General features: G+C 42.2%; 2 protein-coding genes across 7 annotated transcripts in view; both read left to right on the forward strand.

The window, feature by feature from the left end:
* Positions 1-395: 395 nt before the first annotated feature.
* Positions 396-8,919, forward strand: LOC110974301 (monocarboxylate transporter 13-like). 3 transcript variants are annotated; one of them, XM_022225843.2, is made up of 4 exons: positions 397-1,649; positions 4,594-4,737; positions 5,376-6,218; positions 7,197-8,919. In XM_022225843.2, the coding sequence occupies exons 1-4, from the start codon at positions 1,496-1,498 to the stop codon at positions 7,316-7,318; spliced, it is 1,263 nt and encodes a 420-aa protein (XP_022081535.1). In that variant the 5' UTR covers positions 397-1,495; the 3' UTR covers positions 7,319-8,919. The 3 variants fall into 3 exon arrangements, with proteins under 3 accessions (XP_022081537.1, XP_022081535.1, XP_022081534.1); XM_022225842.2 differs by having other exon boundaries at positions 530-1,691; XM_022225845.2 differs by lacking the exon at positions 4,594-4,737 and having other exon boundaries at positions 396-1,691.
* A 1,289-nt stretch (positions 8,920-10,208) lies between these two features.
* Positions 10,209-27,258, forward strand: part of LOC110974179 (uncharacterized) — a 43,071-nt gene continuing 26,021 nt past the window's right edge. The window contains exons 1-5 of one of the 4 annotated variants that reach the window (XM_087135556.1): positions 10,209-10,553; positions 13,852-14,349; positions 16,314-16,576; positions 19,951-20,052; positions 21,363-21,548. In XM_087135556.1, coding sequence (XP_086991682.1) covers positions 14,331-14,349; positions 16,314-16,576; positions 19,951-20,052; positions 21,363-21,548 — 570 coding nt within the window. In that variant the 5' untranslated portion in view covers positions 10,209-10,553; positions 13,852-14,330. Of the gene's footprint in view, positions 10,554-13,851; positions 14,350-15,429; positions 15,901-16,313; positions 16,577-19,950; positions 20,053-21,362; positions 21,549-27,258 lie in introns of those variants that run through there. The other 3 variants (XM_022225619.2, XM_022225620.2, XM_022225617.2) reach the window with 3 other exon arrangements.

The following is a 27,258-nucleotide window of genomic DNA, read 5'->3' on the forward strand; positions in this document are numbered from 1 at the left end:
GAACGTTAGGGGTGCAGTGTCCCAATTCAAGGAAAATTCTTTGCCAGGCCGAGGCGCACAAAAAGTACCCCCCAGAGATTGTTTCAAAAAGAGGGGTCTGTTTGGGCCAGGAAATGGTGGAATTGTGTCAGTATGGCCCAGGATCATCTCTGTAGATTCAGGGGCACCCATCTGGGGGCAAAGCAGACAAAAATGGGATTGAAAATTAGTCAGAAGAGCCCCAGGAAGGTGAGGGATGTCATTTGAAAAATGGCCGCTGGGAGGGCTTGGCAACATTCACTTTTGGGGGGGTGAGTTTGTTTTGGGCGGATAATTAAACAATTCATTGGTTAACCTACTAAAAATTGAAAATCAAATGAAATCTGAAGGACCAAACAACACATTGATTTTTGTTTGAGAGGTCTCAGGGACTTCAGTTGCCTGCCATGGGGCTCCAAACTTGGTTGATTTTACACTATTTTCAATGGAGCTTGAATTAGTTCAGTGCACCCTTAGGGGATACCACACTAACAGTCTATTCACCATGTAGTAGATGTACCTGCTTGTTCAATTGAGCGCGCTGCTGGACAAAGCCCCTCGACCTCCATTCAGGACATACCACAGCCCAGGCAGCAGTCGCAGTCAAAATAATCCCGTCGTGAAGGGGGTTAATTAACTTAATGGGCGTTGGATGGTGCCAGATGCTGCCCATGTGTCACCGGCCTGAGAATTCAATAATTTTCTCCTCCCTCTTCCCAGCGCGAAATGTTTTTGTTAGCTGTGTTGCTGCCTGTTCCACAACGTGGTGGTCATCTTCCTCATCAAACCATGATCGACACCACTAAATTGCATACGTGGAATCTGAGTGAATTTCCACACAAGTGTCAGATTTTTTTTTTAAAGGGAAAGGCTTGTAGTTGTACCTCACATGGAAGTAGTGACGCGTTTTATACGCTCATAAGGCCTACCCGCACATTCATGACTTCTCTCAAAACCTTTCAGATCCGACATTGATGGATCATTCCACTTTCAGGGGCCTTTAAATATTGAGGACATAAAGGAAGTGCACTTCGTATTATCTCCAGTCCTTTCACACGAAGCTCGGTATGGTGTGACATAATGGTTGGGATCGCCTGTGTTGTATGTTTGTGGCATAACTAAATTCCACACGACGTTGCACAACAGCCTGTTGAGTGCAGATGGAGCTGTGGAGGTTTTGCCACTAGTAAAGTTTGGAACTTATTGCCAACAGCCGATCAGCTTATAGATTATGTTGGCATATACATGTAGGCCTATAAACATTGGTCATATAGGTACATGCATACTTTTTTGAGCAGTGATCAAAAGCAGTTACGGTGCGTTTTTGTCCACTAGATACTTCAGAAGACTTGAGCTGGTTTCGTGCTTATAAAAGTAGCGGGATATATCGCGGTTACAGTTAACATACTGTTATCGTGGAGGTTTAACACGAAGTGGGTTGATCTCGCAACGTCGTCGCCGGAACGAACCCTGTATTATGGTTCAAAACATGTGTAGGGGCTGTCATCGAGGCTGGTATGCGGTTCTCTGCCTTCATGCCGACTGGCTGCTCTGGACAGGGGTCGTCAAGGGTCTGGGGGTGATGTTGCCGACACTCCGGGTACAATTCGCTGCCGAGACGTGGATGATCGGTGCGTTAATATCAACCATCAATGGCGTCTCTAGTTTTGCAGGTATGCTTTCACTCTGTGACAGTTACTCTGCCAAATCCCATGTTTTTTAATAAATGTACAGTAGAAAGTGGTAACCATATGGGATATCAACTAAATTCAGTGAAGAAATGGCCAGCTTAGCTTGAAGTAATGAACTTTTTAAGACAATTTATGACACGCAAATGATTCATTCCTTGGCCCAACCTTGGAGGAAGGAAAAGGCCCAACAAATGAAATATAAGATGTAGGCTACAGCAAATGCAGTTCATTAACCCTAAAAGGTATTGACCAGATGGCATAGACTTTGAACAAGAAGGGAAAGTGGAGTCAGCGAACGTGTTTGGCGCATCACTTGAATGATTTCATATCGTATTTCCTGAAGATGAGATATGGCCCATGTACAGTTTACATGACTGAGTTCTAGGGGTTTATATTGGTTGACGTGGCATAGATTGGGTTAGGTCGGGTTGAAGTGAGTCGGGGTGGGTTGGAGCACTCCATACACTGGATAGGCAGCTCAGCAGTAACTGCCTAGAATTGAGGCGACTGCGCGGCCATCTTAGGATATTCAATACGATGGCCTATAGCCAACTTCAGTCCTTTCAGTAAATTGCATTCATGCAAGGCCTAGGCTAAAGCCGGGGACTTGGAAAACGCCATTGTAATGGATAGCCTAAGATAGCCTCGCAGTCGCTTCAATTCGCAGAGCAGAGCTGCCTATCCAGTGTATAGAGATCAGTGAGTTGGAGTGAGTCGGGTTTGGTGGGTGGGTGTGGTTGGGTGTCTTATGGTTTTATTCCGCCCCGCTTAGTCCCACCTTTGAGATCACATTGTCGTCCATCAAGTGATATCTTGGTTGACCGTTCTCTTTGGACCAAACCGTGAAAGGCGCGTGCTAACATCATCCAACAGGCTCAGGATCATGGGGGAAACACTTGTCTAAGTGTGGTACTGATCATCTTTAACAAAACCTCAAACGTAATCAATAACTCAGACTAACTTCACAGTTAAAAACGTGAAAAGGAAAGGGTTCCATACACACACCACTTGACACCATGCGCACAAGCCCTATCATACTGGTCGGAACAAAATTCCATAAATGCTTCGATATTCTCACATTTAAATTTGACTTTTTAGGGTATACTTTCACTTTTGATTGCTGATAAAAGCCTGTAGGGAAAAATGAGTGATGTCCCACGTAGCACACTTCCACTTAAAGTTTGGCTGAATTGTAAATGCGACTCTCTCGCTGACGTATCATGTGTCGTACACTGCGATATTTATATACAGCGTTTGCAGCGACATCAGAAACTGTCGGCATGCCTGTCTCGATCTCATTCTCATGCTTAAAGTCATAAAAATTGGACGAGAGTCCGATGATGTATAAACTGTCCTTGAGGCTTAGTTCTCTTTATATATATTGATTCTAACTGGGTAATTTCTGTCCGTCCCTGGAAAGTGAAAACTCTGAAAAAGTTCTTAACTTTCACTTCATTTTCTGCTTGTAGACGGAAAATTTTGATTCTTCGGGTCGAACCAAACTTTTCCATAGGCGCATCACAATTCCTCTCTAACCTGCTTTCCTATGAATGAATCGCTATTTGAATGCTTTGTATACGCACTGCTGGTCGTTGGAGGCTTTTTTGTTATTATAATTTAGTTCCATGAATGTGTCATCTGAGCCTATCCTCATACAAAGCCCTTACAAAGTTACATCATCCAATTGCGCCTTGAACCATAACGTCTATTTCCGCATACCACGATCCAGCCTAGATACAACCCATTCAGTGCACGCATTGCACACGCTGCTATACGTGTACATGTATTTATGCTGGGCCCCTTAGGCCTATACCTATGCATTGATCTAGTGCCAGAGACGGGTAGGTCAGAGTTCATATATTCACATCAAAGGTAATTATCTCACCTTGGAATCCCCAGACCCCTACATTAACACGAGTACTTTATTGTTAAAATGTTTTTTATGCATAATGTGCACCCAGCACTTTTCACCGTTGGCTGCGAATCTCGCAACGCACATGGTCATTGAAATCTCATACACATGCAGGCCTAATTATTTTCGTGTGAATGGTTTCCTCTGTAATCGGATATTGTTAGCCAGCGGTGCGACCATGCCGTGGGGCCTGATGTGGTCCCAAATGGTAGTTCAGATAGTTCATAGAGGAGTTTCAGTCACATGATTTTTGACGGTCAGCGTCCAAATTGAAAGAAACGTTTCACAGAAGCTCACACTACCGCGCCCGTCAAATGGCATAAACTGTCAACAGATCACCAACACCTTTTGACAAACGTCAGGAAATTAAGACTTCATACAAATCTCAAAAGTATTTTCCCCTTTCTTAATTTCTGCTTTCACTCTTCTTGCAACAAAAACAAAATATGCAAGCGTCACATACTGCTTCAGACGTAATCAAGGCGATCATTTCTTCTCCTCGCTCTTCTTGTCGACCTCTCTTCTGGATTCCTGCGGCTCGACCTCGGCCATGTCCTTCTTGTTCCATTTTACACAACTTTCCACGAGCAGCTCACCAGCAGGTTTTGCGGCTGGCTTGGGGCAAAAAAGGGAACAGCGAATGATTCTCCAGGAACCTTTTTGGGATTAAAATATTGAACCTAACTACAAACACTGCATGGTTAATTCAGCCTTAAACCATAACTTCCCCGCAAAATAAGTTAAACTGTTTCAAAGAAAGGCCGTCAAGATAGCACTGTTGACATCCGAAATAATGGCTCGATTAGCAGAACAAACTTCCCACTTATGAAACACAAAGTTATTTTAAGTTTTGCTTCGTGTGTGTCTACATAATGCGTGTCTGTAAAAACGGAACATTCAGCAAAACCTAGTAATGACATTTTGAGTAGAAATGATTGACAATTTCTATGAAAATGATTGTTTGCTTTGCAGGTCTACTCTCTGGGCCACTTGAAGCCGCGTTTGGTACCCGTGCTGTGGCCATCGTCAGCGGTTTCCTTGTCGGGATATCCATGATTCTCGCGTCGTTCTCTACTAGTGTTATTCAGATGACGTTCATCCTATCTTTACTCGCAGGTATTCCAACGTGTCATAGGCTCCCCTGTAGAAATTCTTCAAAATTAATATCATCCCGTGTGCAACTCAAAACGATACTGCTATGCGTGTGCCAGATATTTTTGTGAACTTATGCTCGTGGAGAGATTTCACTGTACTTTGAGTTTTTACTGGAGGCAAAGACTGTTTCCTTTTTTGGTTTAAAATTCAGTATTATTTGACGATAATATTCAAAAGTCTTCTACGCCGAGTACAGGCTGCGACACACACCACGAGAAGAGTTCATCTTGGCCTGCACTCTCATTTTAGGCATACTATTGCCGACTTGATGCCTTTATCTACACTTCGTTACGACAACAAATGAGTGGCGCGACTAAAAATATCGTCGCCTCTCCGCCCCCCCGAAATTTTGCGAGAACCAAAGAAAACAGATGGCTTTATAAGTCCCCCTCCCCAGAATGGCGACCGCGCCGCAGCAGCAGATATTGACAGATGAAAAGAACTTTCGAACGACATGGAATTAAATTCAGCCCACTGTTCCAATGGAGTGTCATGATAATTTTTTAAAAGACAGCAGGACTGCAGCACAACCGATGGCCGATGGACAACATTGACATCACCGTCCTAACAGGGTATGTTTTATATGGAATTTTTTTCAGGGCCTGGCCTAAGCATCACCAACGTTTTGACGAGAGCGACGATGGCACGTTATTTCACCGACGACTATGCCACTGCTAGTGGTATTGGAACCTCAGGACACTCCGTGGGTATGATACTATTTGCACCCTTGGCCCAGCTGCTTCTCAACACCTACGGCTGGAGAGGAGCCTTGATGCTGCTTGGAGCCCTCGCCCTGCATCTCGGCGTGTGTTGCTGCCTACTCAGATCACCACCACCAGCAGCAGCGGAAGACAGCTACCAACCGATCGCCTCCTCGGGGGGCTCGGAAGCCCCGCTCGACGAATCAGATCCCGACGCGGAGAAGAAATCTCTACTTCGAAGTCTGAAGGACGCTATCGTGAGTCAGTGGAATCTGCTGGGATGTTCGGTTTGTTGTCAGGCCAAATTCTGGATCGCAGCAGTGGTGTGGACGTGCAGTTTCTTCAACGACGGTTTGTGGCTGATTTACTTCGTTTCGTACGCGGAGACGAAAGGTTTCTCCGATTACGAGGCGGTGACGTTCGTTACATTCGGGGGGATAGGAAACCTGGTTTTCAAGATCGGCCTGGGCCCGGTCATAGACCGAGGTTTACTCAAGATACGAGCGGCCATGCTAGTCATGATGGTACCCAATTCCTTGGCTCTTCTGGTGCTTCCCTGGACGAACTCCTTCTGGTCCATGGCCGTCAATTCCTTTGTCTTCAACGGTTTGAACGGGGCCATCAGCGGGTTGGGGGACATGTACACGCGGGAAATGCTCGGAACTAAGAAGCTAGTTTACGTGTTCAGTTGGATAGACCTGGTCTCGTCCGCCTTTCACCTTTCACTAGGATTTTTCCCAGGTAGGATGAATTCGAGGCTTCTTTGTTCGTCAAATTGTGACGTTTGAACAAAAAGAAGTTTTGAAATGAATCAACAATTCTGTAAGAGTTGAACTTGCTGAAAATGCAAGTAGAATTTTGTATAATTTGCGGATGTCTACGTTTTTTTTACACAGCTCCAGAGAACAATATTTTATCTGGATCATATTATACGAGAAACGATTTTTCCTTTTTTTTTTTTTTGCTTTGCTTTTTTTTTAATGATTTTAATTTTTGGGTACACTGTTGCCTCGGCCTCCTGATCACGTTACACTTGTGCCGTTGCTGTATTTGTGGCCCTTGGCAGCTAACCGAAGATTGTGTTCAACTTATTCATGGAAATTCCCAAGAATTGGAAATTGAACTGAAAGTACGATGTTAAAAAACATCTGGTTTAAACATTTATGTAAAATTATGAGAGTTAAAGGCACGCTTGCACAAATGTGCAAGTCACGCAGAACAGCTACTATTTATTCCCCCTGAATTACTCTGCAATCTTTTGTTCACATACATAAATATAACCCAAAAGTAAAACTTGGTTAAGGGATAATAATGTTTCGTGAGCTCACTGCGCCTTATACGGGCGACTTTTGCAAAATTCGCGTTCGAATAATCCAGTCTGGCGTCACAAAATTGCGTTCGTGGGCGCTTTCGTGCCAAGTGTGAACAGCCGAAAGATGCGGTGTCGCTCATGAGCCAGTGCCAAATCGCAGCCTGAAGGGCCGGTTCATACTCCCAGCCGAATGTGAACGCGAAGCGATGTCACGAAAGATTTGCAGCAAAATTTCGCTCGAGTCGAAACGTGCTTCTAACGCTTGCAGTTTTGCATCGCGAATTTTGATCGGCCGTTACATGTTTGCCTTTTGGTTTTATTTGTGCGTCAACTTTTGGCCAGCCTTAAGGTATTTTTTCGCATCAGTTTTCATTATTTGCAGTAATGATTTTTTCTTTTTTTTTCAGGTTTGATATTTGACAAGACAGGAAGCTATGACAAAGCTTTTGTTTCTATGGGATGTATAGCAGTCCTGCCGGTGGTGGCGCTGTTTGCGGAGTGGGTAATCGATCGACGGAACTCGTCATGACGTACATCTGCTGCATGACACCAATCTACCATGCTGTTTGTATGCAGAGAGCTCGCTGTTACTATTTCAGATGGTTGAAATTGAGGTTATACTGTCTTTGGGATACTAAAAACGTCTATTAATTTGATAGACCTGTATGTACCAATGACTTTGTTGGCGTACACTTTCCTATGAAGCCGGTGGATTGGGGGCTATTGTCCACTTATAGGGCCACAGGAAATCACATACGTAAACAAAGTCTTCGTTTAACGGGTATAGCCGATGGCACGAACATTTTGATTGAAATAAAGAAAACATCATCAAGAAAACAGTGTCTTCTGTAACCTAGGGTGTATGTAAAAATCATATTGAAATCGGAGGATTTGGGACTGTTTGGGCTTTAAACCATAACTACAACTTGCGATAAATGAAAATACCCCGAGAAAGACGGGAAATTATTTGCTCAGGAACCATACTTTAAAGGGTTTATGTGGTCAAACTATGCACTTGGCGGGATGAAAACTTTTACCATTGTAAAGAAAAATCTGTAAGTGAAGCATTGTCCGATTATATTTCTGATTGGCCTGATTATCAGACGTCGGCCTTGCCTCTCCAAACGGCAAACAAGGTAGACATCGATGGCGCATGCCGTTAGTCTTCGAAAATTATGATCCATCACAAGGCTGTTTTTCAGAAGAGCAGCTTGGGTGAGGCCTGCACGCAAAATGGCTTGGGAAAAATAGAGAATGGCCCTCAGATTCATAGAAAGAATTCCCAAATGTGGCAATGCAGGGGATGGGAGATATGAATGTATCCGAAACGGGCTAGCCTACGCCACAGTCATCCATTGCCTCTCACGAGCCTGACCCGCGTTTGACCCTAAGAGACAGAAGCTGTGAGTGCCTGGAACTTTCTTTTGTACACTATATCAGACTTTTCTGGCGTTTACTTTTAGAAACTTATGTAACTGTAAAAAGTGTGTAGAAACTTAAGACTTCGAGTACAGAAACTTTTGGCAAATCGGGAAAACTACATAACCATGAGGAATGGACTAATACGGGACTATGAAACTTGATCGGGACGTCGAGAAGTCTGTATAGAGGTTAGTGCAAGGCAGCCATCTTTCTGGTAACTGCTTTTGTTACGGAGGGATTGCATTAATGGTCTACTCCCTGTGGAACAAAAATGGCTGCCAAACACAAACCCTTTGGCTGGACCCGTCCGTTCATGGAGCGATTGGAAAAGTTCATCTTGATCGACGAGGTTCTTGAGAGCTGAATCTAATTCCGGAAGCGACATTTTTTAAACCGAGTTTACAGTTTAGCATTTTGGGGATTATTCCCCACATTTTAACATTGGGAACCAGCTTGCGTGCCTTGTTGTTCTGTCCGCTTCCGGCCTTTCGTTGGAGGTGAATTTGCTCTGGGTTTTGCCTTATTTCCACCATCAAAGAACCACCACCGTCTGTAGAGTTCGTTTAGAGCCTGCCCAAGCCTCGTTAATATTCTATGTTATACATGTATTGGATCTTTCTTCTTTGTACTGTAGTATAACCTAACCTCTGTATACTTTGTTAAACCCTTTATGGAAAGTTGAAGTATTAAATAGTTCTCATAATGAAATCACCTGGTTTCTGTGTTCTTTGTTTTAGTGTGATCTTGTTTGATTTCTTAGCTGTGTCCTAGCCTGTTTGATTTTTTTTCAACATCCGATCCGACTGTTTACCCCCTCCCTCTGTCAGCAAACGAGACTTTTACAGAGAAATGATCGTATTCGGAACAGGGCCGAAATGTGTTTTGGCATTAAATTAGAAACTTGGAACAAAAAACCAAAATTGGAGCACATTCCACTGTAGACGGAGCCGAAATTTGTTGGCCATTTCAAAGCACGTAGTCTTTGTTTCAACGGACGTGCTTTTTAAATCAAAGTTGGGGAAAGTGACGGTTGGGGCTTTTGCCCGACTTACAGTTCTATTCTACTCATCAAATGAAAATATTATCGATACAATGATAATATCTTGGTATTTAGTGGGAAATATAATTAAGTCTGTTTAAAACAGCGAACCCGCTCCTCGATGATTGCATAGTTCATAAGTTTATTGGAAAAATTGTGGTGAAAAATTATATTCTTGAAGAACTCGGCACACTTCAACTTTTGTCAAGTGGTGTTACCATGACAATTCTTCCACGATAATTCGGATTTATGCTCATCTAGTTGCATAATTATGATTGGAATTATTAGTCTTGCCTTTCCGTCGAGAGAAAAAGACAAAATTCAGTCTTGAAGTTAACTACATGCATAGATGGAACTAGCTTTATGTTACAAGTGAAGAAGAGAAAGTGGAAATCTCTCGTTCAAATTTAGCGCTTATATATTCAAAGCATCTCCCGCTACGCTACTTATCTGAGCTAATCTCGAGAAAGCCGAGACATGTATGATCTTTATTCGCATGCAGTTCTTGCCACCACGCCCAATCATTGCCCTGTAGCCTGGGGCTTGACTGCTTTGTCCTGCCACTATTTTGACCAAGGACAGTTACGTTGTTCATGCATGCATATAACTCCTAGGGTGGAGCATATTCGACCGAGAAACTGTCGATAAATGTTTTTGCAACCCTGCCTAACAGTTTCATGCTAAGATCCCAATCCCAATATATAAAAAATGTTGGTCTCCAACAGCGGGCAAATTTGGGATATGCCTAAGTCACCGTACCGCTTGTATACCAACTAGGTTTATACCGCTGGAGGGGGTGGTGCCTCACTCATGCGTGCGATACTGTAACCGGATTATTTGGCTATGGCTGTTAGTAATGGTACCGGTACATTATTGTGTAGAAGCCGGCAGCTGGCTGCCGAAACCATTTTTACCATTAAGGCACGTGTTATTGTCAGCCGCAGCCAATACTTCGGACACTGGCTGGGAATCCAGCAGTATGGTTTCAAAAACCGCGACAAGACTGCAGCACCTGACTGAAATGAAGTTGACATTGACACCTGCATAAGTCACAATCCCGTGACTAATGAATGGAACCGTACGCTGTCCCGTCATCATGCATTCGGGGCCCGACTAAGTATCCGAGCGTACTAGTGAGTTGCTGAAGCACAGCACAGGTGAAACTCACTCGAAAGTTTTTGTTTCAGTTTCGACGGCTGAACCTCTCAGTTTCGGTTTCATTAAAACTAAAAAAATTCTCCTCACATGGTCTACGATTCAACCGTGGGCTTTAACTGATGCACCGGGAGGCCCGAGCACGACGGTAATTAGGCTTAGGCCCATCTCTACAGAGTGGAGCGTTAATTGTAGGCTCTTTTTCGAATTTTGGACGGGATCGGTCATAGGCCTACGTCTCCAAAATTTGAAAAAGAGGAATACTAACGCTCCACTCAGTCAGTATCAGAAGAGCTAAGTAGAGCTGATGTTCTTGTCAATATTCTGCTCATGGTGCTACGCAGCCCTTCCATATTTCTCTGTATAATATTGCCATGTGGACGCATATGTGTACGGTCTGGGTGTTACCTTCAATACCCTCATTCCTAATCAGCTCGACCAATCAGAGCTCAGCTTTCTCCTGAAACTTTTCATGTACCAATGAGAGACACTCTACCAGGCACGTTTTGACATTATCGCCATGTTTATTTTCAGTGGATGTGTGCGTGCCATTTTTGTGTCGATGTTGTTTTTACCTCATGATTTCCCTTAAAAATCTACCTTGCCTTCTTTCTACAAAATGAACCCTGCAGTTGACAAATTTATGTCATTGCCATCTAGTTTGGTGAGTCTGAAAGTTTAATCTAATTCTTCCTTCTGTATAGGGAAGGGGTCACGAAATTTACATACGCCTTAAAAAATTAAACCTGCAAAAGTGATTTGGTCAATTTCCACAATGTCCATTGCATCTTGATTTTTATTGAAAAAAGTCCAGTGAATCAGCTTGGGAATGTTACGCCCCAACTAGGCCATGTAGACCTATACATGTACATGTACATGTAGTTGGGACTGTTCGAACTGTGTATATTGGTTTTATATAACAGGTTTTGCCCTTACCCAACGTATATTGGGATGCGTCCCAACCAGGCCTATACAATAGTGCTATAGTTGTTGGGCCAGCCCAACTACAGCACAGGGGTCCAGTGTGTGCATGTTCCATAGCATGTGCCAAAGTCATTTTGTTACATCAACAACTCTTGCTTATAGAAAAGAGGTTTAGCAGATGAAATGCCATATTTTAGATGAATTTATGTCAGGTGTGAACTGTATAAACTTTGAGAAGGGCAGAGAAATTATATTGGCCGACAATAGTTGGGCCAGCCCAGCTGCAGCACTAAGTATAATTGGGACTGGGACTGACACTATGGTCGAGTTCGGGCGGCTTGTTCTTGACACGGGTTTCTTGTTCTCTCGCTCGAACGGCGGGAACACGACTCAAGAACACTGTTCTCGGAACAGGATCACACACCACCTCCTCGTCAGGGTTTTACAGGAACACATGGGAAAACTCGTGAGAATTTGATTTTTGAACAGCTGGAAAAAGTAGAGAGATGGCTTCCAAAGCCATAGACAATGGGGAGTTTTGCAAAATTAACATTAATTATTTTCCGTAACACAGAAATGAATGTTCCTGTTTATATAGAAAAGAATTCAGCCCATCCAGACATAAACTCTCGAATAACGTAGCCTACATGGACGCCGCTGTGTTGCATGTTGCTTGTCACTAACTACCATCGGTAACCGGTTGTTTGTTCCCGGCGTTCGAGCGGCCGACCCACGAACAACAAATCGAGCTGTTCGTGAACATATGAGAACAAGCCGCCCGAACTCAGCCTATAGTTGGGGTGTTATAGGACTAATTGTTTTGAGTCTCTTTTTTAGTCCCAGACTTGTAGCGTGTACCGGTACCGGACTTGTACTGCTAGGAGCAGGAGGACTCTATGGATTGCCTCTTAACATTTTAACATGGTCACTATTGTCGACCATGCGCATATTTTTTGCATTTTTTGGAGGTTTTTTGCTTGATCAGTAGTTTGTGCCCTATTTCACTGGGAAACTCATGTTTAAAATACTTGTGTGTAATATAAATGCTGTTTTCAAAATGCTCTCATTTGAACCAGAGTTATTTTCCTGGGTTGAAATTTCAACCGAATGCACTTTTCAATTCGCTAATGATAATTGCACATTAAAAATTCCTCTGCTTGAGTAATTTCCAATTATCTACGTCAGGAAATCCTTGTGGAGACCTTTACATACTTTAAGAATTGTCTTGTGGAAACCTTTCATCTTGCTGTCCTGGTTCTCCACAGGTCTCCACAAGGTACCATATTTGAGCACAGGAGAAGACAGCATTGTCTCCACAAGGATACAGATGTTGGTGTGTGTGTACACGCTTGTGTGCAGGCGTGGCATACATAGTGTGGACCTCTTCACAAAAGAAGTCCACATAATGTTGGGTGCGATGGCGTAGTGTGGACTCGCACACGTCCACACAATGTTTCCCCCTCTCTGAAAAACAATTTCAGAGGCATTTTGGAGTCAAGGTTATCTGTGGCAAAATGAACAGGAACAGTCCAGAAAAACATCTTCAAAAATCCAGCTCGAAGAAGTTGTCCTAGTTAGTTAGACAAGGCACCCCCAGGCAGCTGTTATTCAAGATTTCTATTTTGACATCGGAGGACATAAGTTTTCATCCATGCATAAACACTTATCATCTCACTATTCCTGAATTCATTTTTGAAGAAAGGGTACGTGTTTGAGTGTACATGTACATGTATACCCCCCAATTAAAAAACACAAAAAGAACCAAATAACCCCTCCCATGACCCATAAACCCTGTTAGTATTGGTACACAAGGGAACACTATTTGTGGGAAGAGTGTCTGAAATCAGCACCTTGTTTTCATGTGGGTACTGGTTTGGTGGATTTGCATAAAATACGTGTATCTATCCCTTGAACTCTTGTTCTTTATTATTCCACTTAGTATTAGCAAAGAACATTCACCGTTTTCAAGGCTACATGTATATGGTGATAATTTTGAAATGAAGCGAAGTTTGGAACCCTACAGAAAGAAGTTCATATTCAGGGCCAACAAAAATCAGTTTGGAATACAACTACTGACTTATTAGCCCATTGTGCTGTTTTTGACGAAATGATGAGAAAAGTGCTGTAGAACATTGCAAAGAATTCAAGAATGAAATATGATTGGAAAAAGTGTATCCCCGCAATGCAGGAACAAAATCATTTAACTAGTGAGTATCTTGCCTGTGATTGTAGCCTGTTAGCAGACCAGTGGGTCGAGAAAATACCGGAACCATGAATTCTCTTTGCTGGAGGAAGAATCTTCTTCCGAACTTCTTTTATTAAAGGTTTTATTATTCTTTTATTTTAAAAAAAGAAATATGTTTGATCTGTTGTTGGAGATTAGGAATGTAACAATTATGTATCCAGTGTAAGGACATTTAAGTGATATCCCGTGCATCTGGTACTTTTTTCATATTGTCGTGTGTACAGCTGACTCCTTGCAAATGATACATTTTTCCTCGTAAACATGGCATGCTTCGTAGCACTCCCACTCAACTCATCATCGAAAGCCCCTTTAAAACATTTGGGGCCCGTCACTGCATCCACGTCGTCAGATGGGGGTGACGGGGATTCATAAGCACAGTTAGTCATCGCTGCCTGCTGGTAACAGAGCGAGGTCAGCAAGGGCCCTTGCTAGCCAGTCAGGATCAGCCCCACCGTCAGTTGCTGCAATGCTTCCTGAGAGGAAAGGTGCCCGTGCCTCCCTGCTGAACACGAGCCTGCATGACTCCCTCCCTTCTCCCTCTTCCTCCCCGTTCCAACAAGCCTGTTCCTACATGCCAAATCAGCAGTCAGGAGTTGGATTATACATGTACATAGTTGTGGATTATAACCTCGCTGGATGTACCTGTAACTGACTCTGGACTATTGGATGACTCCATCGGACGAGCCACTGTAGTTTTAACGTTGGTTTTGGCCATCAAACTGTCCCGAGACTAACTTTGGATCAAATATAGCTTAAATGCAGTTGATTAGTGAAAGTAAGTTTCTCTATTTTATGATATTTAATAAATGATGGAATACTTTCATTACTTCAGTGGAAATTATAAAAATAAGTTCTGATGGAATACTTTCATTACTTCAGTGGAAATTATAAAAATAAGCTCAACAGCTACTGGTAATGAATTTCCAAAGTGTTTCCGAATAGGCCTGTACAACAGTTTTCATTTTATTGATACCACCAGTGACAGTAGTCATGTCCTTAAAGACAGTACTCAGTTTGATATCTCTGAATAATTGATCATTCGCAGATGTGTTTTTCAGTGTGATCAATGCTTGATGTGTGCTTGATATTTGAGGAGAATGGGTCATCCGGTGTTCAACAAAGTAAACAAAACGACTTGTCAAAAATAATGCTCAAATGATGTCACTATTCTTTTTCATTTTGGAAAAACCACTGTACCAGGCTACTGGCAGTGAGTTTGTGCACAGTCTTCCAGTTGTCATTTGTGCAGTGTGTTCGTTTGTGGCAACAAAAGCGCTTGAAATCTAAAGGAGGGTGCATTACCGTTAACCTTATAAAGTTTGAGCTCAGTGAATGCTGGATGTTCTGAGCAAAACAGATTCTGGAATGTCATTTTCGAATTAAAATTTGCAGGTCAGGTTTTGAATTGCATCCAAATTCAGCGTCTGTTACACGTGCTTATTCAGCCAATTGCAGCTGCCAAATATTGCGTTCAAACCAATGAATTTTAGCAACTTTGCTTAACCCTAACCCTCCTCAATCCTCCAACAGGTGAAGGATTGAGGAGGGTTAGGGTTAATTAAAAACAAACCGCTCATTTAATAGCAATTTCCCAAAATTGTGTCTTTCAAGACATCATTGGAAATGGTCTTTCTTTCTAAATGACAACTTGCCTGAAAAAAGTCCTTCACAGGGAGTATAGTCCCATAACTATCTTTAAACCAGAAAGCTTTTCAGCAATAGTTTCGTTAGTTACTTGCACTTGTTCTTCCTGGACAGCTGCAAATGTAGAATGTACCTTTAACAACTGCTTCATCAAACAAAGTCCAATGATAAACTGATACGTGTACGTGTGGAAGGTACAGTGAAAGTGAAATGAAAGGTTGACTAATGTTTTTTTTTTAAATCAGAAACAAATGGCCATTGTAGGGACAGTACGTGATGTACATTGTATGTACATGGAACATCATGTTGATGTGACCTGTGGTGAAACTCAGTTGTTTATTTGGTTTATCCGTGTTGAAAGTCATAAATCTTATGATGCCGAGAACAACAGTGCTAGGAGGAATTCCACACAGTTTCTGTTGAATTTTCGTATTGGAATAATACCGGTATATATAAAAAGTCGAGATCACAGAGAAATCTCCCATTCTTGTTGCACTGTAACGGAAGCAGTCCAACATGTCATCGTGCCAGCGGGCCCTGCGGTATCATTCCGCCTCCTTTGCTAGACGGATCCGGTCCTTCCTGAGGAATGTCTTTTGGAGGAGACCCAGGAGGCATGACGAGATGTCTCCAGCCGGTATCCAGGATGATCCATCCAACTCACTGTCACCAAAGGAAAACAGTCGGTTATTCCTATCTTTGCTGTTTTGCACTCTGTTTGAGCTATCTGATAAATTTCGGAGTGTGTTTTGCTCCCTCTGCATTTACATGAAGTGCCTTTATGAAAGCTGATACTTTGACCTGATGTACAGTATACACGTACATGTACAGGGTACCCTGTTAATTGTCATGATTGATGAAGCCCCAGTGGAAATATTATGCTAACTATCATACAAAATATTTGGCCCCCCCCCCTTTCTGTTAGAACAATATCTTGCGCAGTGTATCCAAACTTTTTTGAATGTCAAGTGGCCATTTGTTTGGACCTCACATGTAGAAATTTCTCTGAAAATTGGATTTAGCATCATTTCACCTCCCAGATGAAATGTTTCTCACAACTTTTTTGGTTTCATTTCTTTTTTTCCCATCCTGCAGCAAATCTCGCGGCCAACGTGCCCATGGTGCTGACCATGTCCACTGCAGAGAAGGTATTGATGATGGAGGATTCTGGGCCACCACTGCTGCAGGATGCCGGGCAAGGTCTCATCGATGATGACAATGGCAATGATGGTGATAACAATGAGCCGTCATCGGCCTGCTCGTCCAGGCCCGACTCGCTCAACCTGGACAGCTGGTGCGTGGTGTCAGAGACGGCGTTAACCAAGGAAATGCTGCAGCATCTCAGCAAGCCAGAGGAGGTGAGCAGATGGTCAATTTTTTTTTTACGCTTCAAAGAATGGGTGCCGAAGTTGTATCCACCACAAGTTGTCTTACAAGTCTAGTCAGAAGTCCTCTCATGAGACCAGCCACAAGTAACAGAGAGAGTAATGCTATTTGAATAGCCTGTGATTTGGCTTCAGACTGTTCACAGATAGACTTGGAATGGCTTATGACTTAGAAGAATGGCTTATGACAGACTTGCAGGGACCTGTGATTGACTAGAGAACAACACTGCTGAGAAATGTTATTTGTCTAGTACAATCCAAACATGTTGGAGCACACAGTCCTAAATTGTTTTATGCCCACAAGACAAGGAATCATTTCATTGAGGATTTTTTTTCTCACCAACGCAAAATGTTATGAATGAATGATTGTGTATGGAGTTTTGTACAGTCCTTACGTGCAGCTTATGCTGTAATGTACATGTAACAAGGGGATGATGTGGATTTCTTTGATTTTCCTCAGTCTGGGAAACAGGTTGCAGGCCATGCTCCTATTTTTTCCTAATTCTGGCCTAATACAACAGGATCCAAAATTGAGAATTAGGTTGTAATTTCTGGGTTTGCCAGACTTATTTTTGATTCAGAAAGCTGTTGATAAAGTAAAGGCCTCAAAGAAGGATAGAAGGCCTTGATTGGTTGGGAAAATGCTCTCAAGATGTAAGAACTAAATACAAGAAACCATTGCTCTTATTCATCCAACACAAACTTCTGAAGATGGAATTGCTTGTTTGACAATGTTTGAGAACTTTACTGTCAAGATTGTGTTGAAGTTTAAAGTGTCAATTACAAGTTTTGCTTGGATAATGTGCACAGGTGAGTGACTCCCCTGCAGTACTCCAACCTTAAAATAAAGCTGCATTTAAATTGTTTCCTTCCCATACTGTCCAGTGATCCATCTTTGTCCCGGCAACCTCCTCCAATTTCACCTCCCGGGATAACCTTTACTCTTTCCTGTTATTGAGTAGGGTCACCGACCTGTCCGAAACAAGGAGAAATGACCGTTGCCCTGTGCACTTTGTACATGTATCTTCGTCCAGTGTTATACACATACAGTGAATTCATTTAACCTTTTGGTTGTTTGCATTGAAAAGTTTAGATTTGTGCAGTACAGTGCAGTACAGAGCTCGTACTTTCCATTCTCTGCATTCATAGTACTTTAAAATGGCCTCTTGAAATACATTGAAGGTGTGGTTTCCAACCAAAGTGATTTTTGTCCTGTCGCTGAAAAAAATAAAATGAAATGAAAAGTGAAATCGATTTGCCTTACAACCCAAGTTGAGAATATTAAGCAGATGATTTCATCATTGCTTCTAAAAACCTGATTTTAAACACACCAGCCGTGCTGTGACAGCGCATCTACACGTTCAGGCATGGTACATTACAAAGCACAAGTAACAGGAAATGAGCTCAGCGGAGTACCAGGAAACAACCAACTCTGTGGGAAATCTCCCCCTAGCATGGCTACAACCGGTTTCATTCTCCAGCACATTTGATACGTCAATAGCCACCTCAGTTTATCTGTTTATTCTCAGCACACTGTCATCTTGGTCAGCACAAGTAGGCTGTAATTCGAACGTAAAAGTTCAGTACTTGTAACACAGATCGTACGATGCAGATGTTGAGAAAGTGCTTATTGTCGGTATCTTTGTGTTTTGCAGTTCACAGGAAAGAAACTGACTCCGGAAAAAATGTATATCCTTCATACCTGTACATGTACTGGTATCCATGTACATGTATGTAACGTCCAAAACCATGAGCATGTACATGCAACTTCACATAGATCTTTTGTTGACACACAATAGAACTCAAGCTAGTCCATGGAGAATTTCATAAGAAACTGCTTTCAAGGCAGAGCCAGACCATTAATTTTCTTGATTCACCATTTGCTTTATGGGCCTAGAGGTTATGCATGGCGAAGGGTAGGATTATGTTTATCCCTCCCTCCCCCCCCTTTCCTTGAAGTTCCAACTATCGGTAGTTTGAGGAGTCAACAGCAAGGTGCTTTTTTGACGAGTCAGTGTTTAATGGTCAAAAATCTGAAAATAATAGCATAAAGGCATGTATTTGAAATAACACAGCCTTCTCCTGTCTCCTGCATAGTCTAGCATATTCCCCCCCCCACCATCGTGTGCCCTGTTCTTAAACTTCTTGACGTTCACGTTGCATGCGTGCGTACATGGATGTCTGACACCGATAACCCTAGCTCTTTGCCGATTCCTTGGATGTGGGTATGATTCAACTGGTTGCCACTCTCGGGACTGGCTTGCCAGGATGCGACTGGCAGGAACAGCCAAAAGTTGACACAAATGTGTGTCAGACGCCGACAGAATTTCCTAAAAAAAGCATACTTGAAGGGACATGCTTCTTTCTTCGTGGAGACCTTCCGTAAATGGCCAGTTTTTATGCTAGTTATATTCAAACATGCATACACGCAGACTTTTTTCAGAGAGACAGAAATTGGAAGTTTTGAGTTTGAGGGCATGATTCACCATCTTAAGCGACAGCCTTCCATTTATAGCCAGTGTGTTATCCTAGCAGTAGCAATGGGGTGAACCACGTAGGGCAGTCATCAGTCAGACAAAGTTTGAGGAGTGATTCAACATTTGTGGAGAAGTACATGTAATTTGGTGGTAGTTTAAATGATTGCATTTCATGCAGGATCCTGGATGTGCATGACCATTTTTAAGGTACAGTGTACGATATTTCCGGAGAGTAGAGTTGATGTGACTCCTGGTTCTTGGTCAATTTTTGGCTCAAATGGGGAGTTCATTGTGCTTCAAATCCCAGGGCATATTGCCTGTTACTTGCCCGCTTGAACCGAAGATTCAAAGTCATTGTTATTTAATACATGTAACCGGGTGTGGAAACCAAAAATTAATGCTGTTGGCTGTGCATAGGGTACTACATGTGCATGTGCGCAGGTATTGTCACCAGGGGACGGGGACCACACACAGGGGAAGGCCTGCTCACACCTATGTACAATGTACATTGACTGCGTGAAACCATGGTCATCATTTTCACTTTCGTACATGTACAAATGTACATGTCGCAATAAATATTGGTTGAATAAATAGCATGTTGCTTTAATCTAGAATCAATTTCTAATTGTGTTGTGCTTACACGGAAAAGTTTGAACTAATGTGAGATTGGAATTCGACTGTCAGCTTTGATGGTTTTTTTTTTCACTGTGGTTTAGACTTTTAATTTTGAATATTGAGCAACCCATAGTTAAATATCAGGTCGCACAAAGTGAAGTTCATGCAACTTATTCTCCATGAGTTCCGTGGTGAATTTTAAATACGCAGCGTCCCACTTTTTTTCTTCTGTTTTCTTTTGGTTCATTTTGACAGATTGCAAGCTTAGCGGCATCTTACCTGACACGACAGCTGTTTGCTCATCTAGGGGGCATTTTGGACCCGGCCACAGTGGACCAAGTCTACAAGGCAGTGCAGGTACATATCTGGTTCGGGTTTGCAATAAACACAGCTATTGCCAGGGGAAAAAAATGAATTGGTTCAGCAGGGGACATAATCATGCCACCACAAGCCATCAGTTATTTCCAAAATCATCCATTCCCAGGTCAAGTGAAAGAGCTGTTTAGAAGAACTGCAACAAAGGTATTCCTTTGTTACTTTTCATCCATCACTAGCTGTGATTTGACTCTCAGTTGGAGTTGTGATGGATTTGTAGTTGACTGACATGATTGACTCAATTACAACTCATGGAATCAAGCCTCAGACGCAAGACAGTGTGGTCTGAGTAGTTGACTACCCAGTGTGGGTTCAAAACTGAGAATCAAGACAGAATGACATGTTGAATATCAAAGTCAGGCTTTGAGCTCCAAGTTCTCCAACATGCTTGTCCTTACCGATTCAAACCACTCAGTCAACCCAAGTGACCCCAGTCAACCCAGTCCTGACTCCTGCCACCGGTACATGTTTGAACTCTGTGCCCCACCAAGAGATAGTGCATTTCTACATTGAAATGTCATCTGTTTGAGGCCACTCTCTGCCTGTGCATGCAGGGTTAAGCACTTCTGGTGCAGAGCGCGCATAATTAGATTTTGCTGGATTGTACAGTCGTCCGCCAGCCTTTTGCTTTAACTTGCCAGTAAGTTCTTTCACCACAAAGTGGATGATACCCTATAAAAGAACAAACTTCATTAAAGTGAAATAAAGTATTACACAAGATGTACATTATAATGAGCTGGCATTGACTTCAACCAGCAGGAACAATATTAATGTTAGCAGCAAAATGAATTACAATATCTGGGTAGAATATTCGTCCAATTCAACTCAAATTACATATGAAATATTTTCAATATTTGCGAAATATTTACTCACACCCGAGCCAGCTGTTGGTTGGCAGGCCGTACTATTTACTTTTTAAAATGTGCGTATTCCAGCTGTCATGAGAGCAAGTTTTAATATTGCTTCTTGTTAACTATTAATCATGGCACTGAGTTTACAAAAATGTAAAAATGAACAGGGTTTTTTTTGCATACTCAAACAAATGTCAAATTTAGGTGGACAACTACCTGTATGAAAAGTGATTCAAAATGTCTGACTGTGATTCAGGCCAGCCTGTCTGTTACAAAATATCTGAAGTTTTTCTCAGCTGAAAGGTTGGTGTACTATATTAGATGAACCCTCAGCATTCCAGAGTAAACTTACCAACATTTTTCATTGTACTTCCCGAAGCTGTTGCAGAAATTGTTGGATTGGATTTTTTTTCTTTTCTTTTTTTTTGGTCGTCCTCTCAGGAGGTCAGCGAGAATGACACCAACATCCTGAGAAATTTCATTGCCGAGCTGAACGAGGAGCAAGACAGAGAAGAGCGCCCTGAGCTGTTTGGCAGCAACGACAATGAAAATAGCACGGTGGCCAGGGAGAGGCATTGCCCCAAGGCAGTCATCAAGGTGCTGCTGGATCTGCTCATGTTTTCACCGGTAAGTCCCCGAACAAAATCTGCTCACACACTGACTCATGCTCAGAGTGATGCCTGCCTGGCGCATCCATGTTTGTGCACAAACCTATGAAAAAGTCAAAATTTTGTATGGCTCTTGTATGGCTATTTGCATATCTGCATCTGTATTCTTATACCTTGCGTCAACAAAGCCGATATTTTATGCAAATAACCTACATTTATGATCATTAAATGAATGTTTCATTTTGCTATGCACAAACAATGTAAATGAAAGCACGTACATGTATGTGCTGTAGATAAACTCTGCCATAATTTTTTTCAAAAACTAGATCTTATCAGTACCTGATGCGCATTGCACACATTTGTATTCAAAATGTCTACGCCCAGGATGGTGTCAAATTTCGCTGTGCGGAGAATGAGAATTTAGCACTCTAGTAATTTGACACAGCTGTACCACAATTACCCAGTAAAGGCCGCTTCACACTTCTGGTGAATACAAAAGCAGAGTAGATTTGACGTCACAAAACCATTGCAGCCAAATTCGGTGGAGGTGAAATGTGTTCAACATTTAGGACTTGTTAGAACAAAATTATGATGTGATGTCATAAAGTTGTGCTCCTGTCCTGTTTTACACAAGTATGAACAAGCCTTAACTACTGTAGCAATCGATGGTGTAGTCGAGACCACCATGAGACCAGTCATAAGCAAGAAGATGAACGGTGTGGCAAAGGAATGCTTTTGTCATTCCTGTGAATAGTATGTGAGTTGAATTCAGACTGGAGGTCTTCAATTGGTCTTGTGGGGTCATGTGGGGTCATGTGGGATCAGATCAACAATACCAGTAACAAATCTCTTGTCTGACATACTGTATCTTGCAGCCATCTCTAAATTGTATGTACATGCATGTCACTGTGCTTTTACCTTGCTGCTAAGTTCTCGTGAGAATCATGCAGGGTATGGTGTTTATCTTGACACTTGGCTTTGACCCTGACCCAGAAGGAATGTAGCTGCATTCACATGCGTACGTATGGTAAATTTAACGGTGGAAGCGGCATGATCTAATCGATCAAACCCTGGTAAGGCTTCACAACTTGAACAGATTTGCTGTTTGAAGGAGTGTGCATTGAGAGGGATAGGGCAACTGCATGCAGGCATGGAGACAAGTCACTCCATGGATTGCCAGCACTGAACCCAGCTAGCTTTTTGCAGTATCTTGTGGCATCACTCCCCTAACGTCGCTACCGTACCTGCGCGGAAGTCCTGTCAGCTTGACAGCAGATGCTGTGGGGAATCAGGCCAGCGTTTGCAAAAGGAGAATGGGAAACTGGTTGCTATGATAGGCGTAAAGGGTCTGTTCGCTGAGAAAAGTGGGGTGACACGATTGAGGGCGGGGAAAAATGCACTGTACCAGTTTCATGGGCCCATGACACAGTCGACGTTTACACATGGTGTGGTTGAGTGATCAGCCGCTCATGTAAAAGACCTCCATGTTTTTTTTTGTTTTCAAAGTACTGATGAATCTTCATTTCCGGCTGTTATGCATGTACGTGTATGGTAGATGCATTGTTTGGTATTGTTTCATGGAACCACTCAGCATTATTGTTTAAATTGGCAGGTGCTGCACCATCATTTGTGGGATACATTCATACCTCAAAAGCTATTCACTTTGGGTACATGTACATGTATGTTGACATGTATGTACAGTACTGCTTACACTATATTATACATGTACCATATTGTTACCAACACTTTCCATAGCCATTCTTCTGTGTACATTTTAGGCTCCAACACATCCGGAAACAGCTTGGAACATTTCAAGTAAAGCTTGAACCGAACTGTGATTGTACTTCATACTCCGTGTGGATTATTTGATTATCCACTGTTCCCAAAACATTGGCAGCAATAAGTGGATGTACTTCCACAATCTGTCTAATGTAATTACTCTAGCATATGGGGAGTTCAGTACGGCTGAGTCGATTCGAGTAGCTAAAAATTTGAATATTCAACCTTCCATTCAATCAATAGTACCATTGGAAACTGCTTTCTGGCTACAGTGAACTAACATAAATTTGTACAAATTGAAAAAGATAGACAGCCTGATCCTGGTAGAATCTTTCTCAGAGTCCTTTAACCCCTTCGCCGAAAAAATTGAGATCCTCAGCCCGCTTTTCAGCTATTATTCTCGGCCCACGCTTGAGCGAACACGGTGAAAGAAGGCAGACCCTGGCTCACAATCAATATTTCAATATTCTTTTTAATCGATTGAATTTTTACCACTGCCCTAGAGCTTTGATATTTGAAAGTTAAAAGTTTTTGGAATCGCATATACGTGTACTTCAGCATGGCATAGAAATAAAATGCTCATCATCCTTGGATTTTTTTTGTCACTGTAGTCAATAGATGTAAGGATGTCAGTTACTGGTAATTAGTAAAGCATCACACAACTGTTAGCAGGAATTCTCCGAACATCGTGTTTATTACCGTACTTGACTTAAAATGATTGATACCAAACGTCTTTTCAGGAATTCAGAAACATTGCATTTTGAAAGGAATATATCTTGGCATACATGTATGTATATACATGTAAATGTATGTTCTTATCTCAGAAAACACATGCAAATTTTCTAAAAAGAAAACCCAAACTTTTCCCTGGAAAATACCTCAGGCGTTACAAAGCCTTAGTACATGTAAGTTGTGTGCCACCCCCCATCTGTTTTTGAGTACAGCAGGGGGAAGCATCTGTGAGAGTGTCAAATTGCAGGATACATGCCCCACTGATATCACTGATGGGACTCCAAGACTTGAGCCTGGAGACCCAGGTCTGACTGCAAGTTATTTCAGATCCCCTCCGCAACAGCTCTTCGTTAACCCAAAGCAGGCAATCTTTGAATGTCAAGGTGTGAGGCAGCAATTAACCTGTACACACCGTGGGGTCACGCTAAATAGACTACGGTAATGTGGTAACCAGAATTAGAAGTCATTACTATGGTGGCTTCAGGCTTGAGCGCATGCGGTGCGTGTGCGTTAAATATGTACCGGGTACATGTGCCTCTTCAACCAGTGTCGCGTTTTGAAATGTGCCTTCTCTTGACGCATTCTTGAAATCCACGTTTGGGGCTGATTCTCACTCAGCCAGTTATTCTTTTGTGATGTCAAACCCAGGGGATTGTCAACATTACCATGCCCAGTGAACTTATTTCACTCCACAGATTCACCCACTGCAACTTACATTGTAGAATGCACGGGGGCAGTATGCACAGACGTTTCATTTATCATTTTCTTCAAAATGACGCTATGCCAGAAAATATTTGACTTCATAGAATGTTATTGTCATTTGTACCAGTACATACATGTATCATTAAGCCACCTTTAATTTTAACAGTGCGTAATTTGGTTGATTTTTGGATGCTTGCAAATGGACCCGTCTACATGTACTGGTACATGTGTGTATCTTTAACTTGGGCATTTGTCCCAAAGAGTACAGTTGTAATCAATAGTACACTTGGCATGTGTATATGTGTGTTCAATTAAACGTTTCCTGACTTAATCTCTTCCTGGAAATCATTTCTTTCTATAGCTGAGTAATAAAGAACTTGATTTACATTTACTCCTCTTTATTTATATCGTGCTTATTTATAGGTTTATGAAAATAAAGTAAATTTGCATGTACAGCCACAGAATGATTGGTAAGTTAATCAACTGAGTATTAGAACTTGTACTTCAGCGCTAACAGCCTAAACTCGCATTTAAGCTTTCAACCACGTCTGTACGCATGGTATACGCTGATTCTTTGTTACTGTATTCTGCCTCGAGCAAGAGCGCCCCCTTCATCGGTTGAAAAGAGCCACATTGGTCAGGAGTATTCATTTTGTTGGTACCAGTAGCAGTTCTACCGTAACCACTGTATAGTCGTTCATGAACCATCGAAGTGCAGTTCTGACCAAAGGAGCCTCCATTGCTAAGAAAATTGTGCCCTCTCTTGGTCCAGCTCACAGCCTGTAAATTTTTGATTGAATGCAGAGCAAAATACTCTGTACATACAGCACTGGCTCTGTTGTTGAGAGTGATATTATAACAAGCTGTACAGCGCATTGATTGCTTCTGCCACTTGGCGATGACACATACCCCTTCTCTGAGTAAGAGGAAGGGGCTGAAATCTCTGAGCCACCCGACAACTTTTGACATTTGGATCAGAGAGCCTCAACTTGTTTTCTGTCCTAACAATTCCTTTAAGTCTCAAGCAAATTGAAAATCAGTGGGTCTCGCTCAGTAGGGGCTGCTTGCACCAGAATTCGCATACATGTACACCTACATGTATGCATGAGTTTGTTGTGTTTTTTTCTTTCAAATCAAATTTAGTAGCAGGGACATTTAGTCTCTGCAAGGAATGGGGGTGCTACAGTTCAGATCTGCAACCCTGGCCCATCCTGCGGGGAATTCTCAGCTCTTGTATCATTGATTAAATTTCCTGTTCCTTAAAAAAGTACAGCCCTGCTGTGTGTTGGCTGGTCTGGGCTGTATTATTAACACACTGGATATGATGTGATGCCAAAGATTACCAGGGTGCTAATTTGCTGTACGGAGCAATGAAGCTGACAGCCACATCTATGACCCCAGGCAAAACCAGTGGAAAATCCCATGGAAATCTGGGGAAAATGCCACGGAAACCCTCAGTGGAAAACTCAAAGGAGAATTGTGGAAATGTTCATGGAGACTTCTGAAACTCAATAAAAATCTACGGAAAAATTCCATTGGAAACAATGGGAGACTTGTACAGATTGCCAAGAAATCTTGGAAAAATCTGTGGAAAACCCAGAAAAACTAACTTAAAAATTAAACAATTCTGCAGATGTATACCGCTACAGCAATCTGTTTAGGGCCTACTCATAGTTACCTACATGTACTATACAATACATGTACATTGTGTTCAGACTCTAACAAGCTCTTGATTGATTTATTTCAAGAATGACGTGGCTTGGGTGTAAAAAAAAAACAAAAAAACTCTGATTTATAAACCACCTTCTAGTTATCAGTTCCGGACTTTCACACTCAAAACAGATGCGCAATTCTATTTTCATATTTCTATTCTCTTGACCCAAAAAAATGCATTATCCTAGAAAAAGTGGACATGCCGCAGTCTTTATCAAGCTTCTGTACATGTACACATACATGTAAGCTGCCACTGTACATGTATATGTCAGGCATTACATTGTTATAACCCCTGTATTCTAGGCCATTAAAGTATTTTACAAACCATCTAATATTCCTCCAGTGTAATAAAATTCATCCCAGCCAAGTTCCTTCAACAAAAAGCTATCCTATCATCACAGGTCCGTATACAGGTACAATGTACCGTACAGTTTATCATGAGCAACTGTTCTGAAATTCTGCCATCTGCATTCTTTGTCTGTTCAATTGGTTGGGGTAAAAATTGATGTCGTGAGGTACTTTAATCGGGCATACTGTCAGTGATTGCACACGTCCGTGCAGTCCCAAATGTCACACAGCTTGTGTCAAGACACACAGAGAAAAAGCCTGCAGCGCCTGCCGATTGCCGTAAATATTCACTTCCTGACAACGGATTACCTGCAAGTTACCAGCGGGTTCTCTGTCACTTGGCTAGATCTGCCGCAGGCCCGCGATCACCCTGTTTTTTTCAACCAGCCTGCGGATGCTTTTGTGAGCTGTCCGAGCCACTTTGATTCATTTGGCTGAAGTTATCTTAGCCATGA

Source organism: Acanthaster planci, linkage group LG04, assembly GCF_054643075.1.
Source record: "Acanthaster planci isolate LZ-2023a linkage group LG04, COTS_SCS, whole genome shotgun sequence".
NCBI lineage: Eukaryota > Metazoa > Echinodermata > Asteroidea > Valvatida > Acanthasteridae > Acanthaster > Acanthaster planci.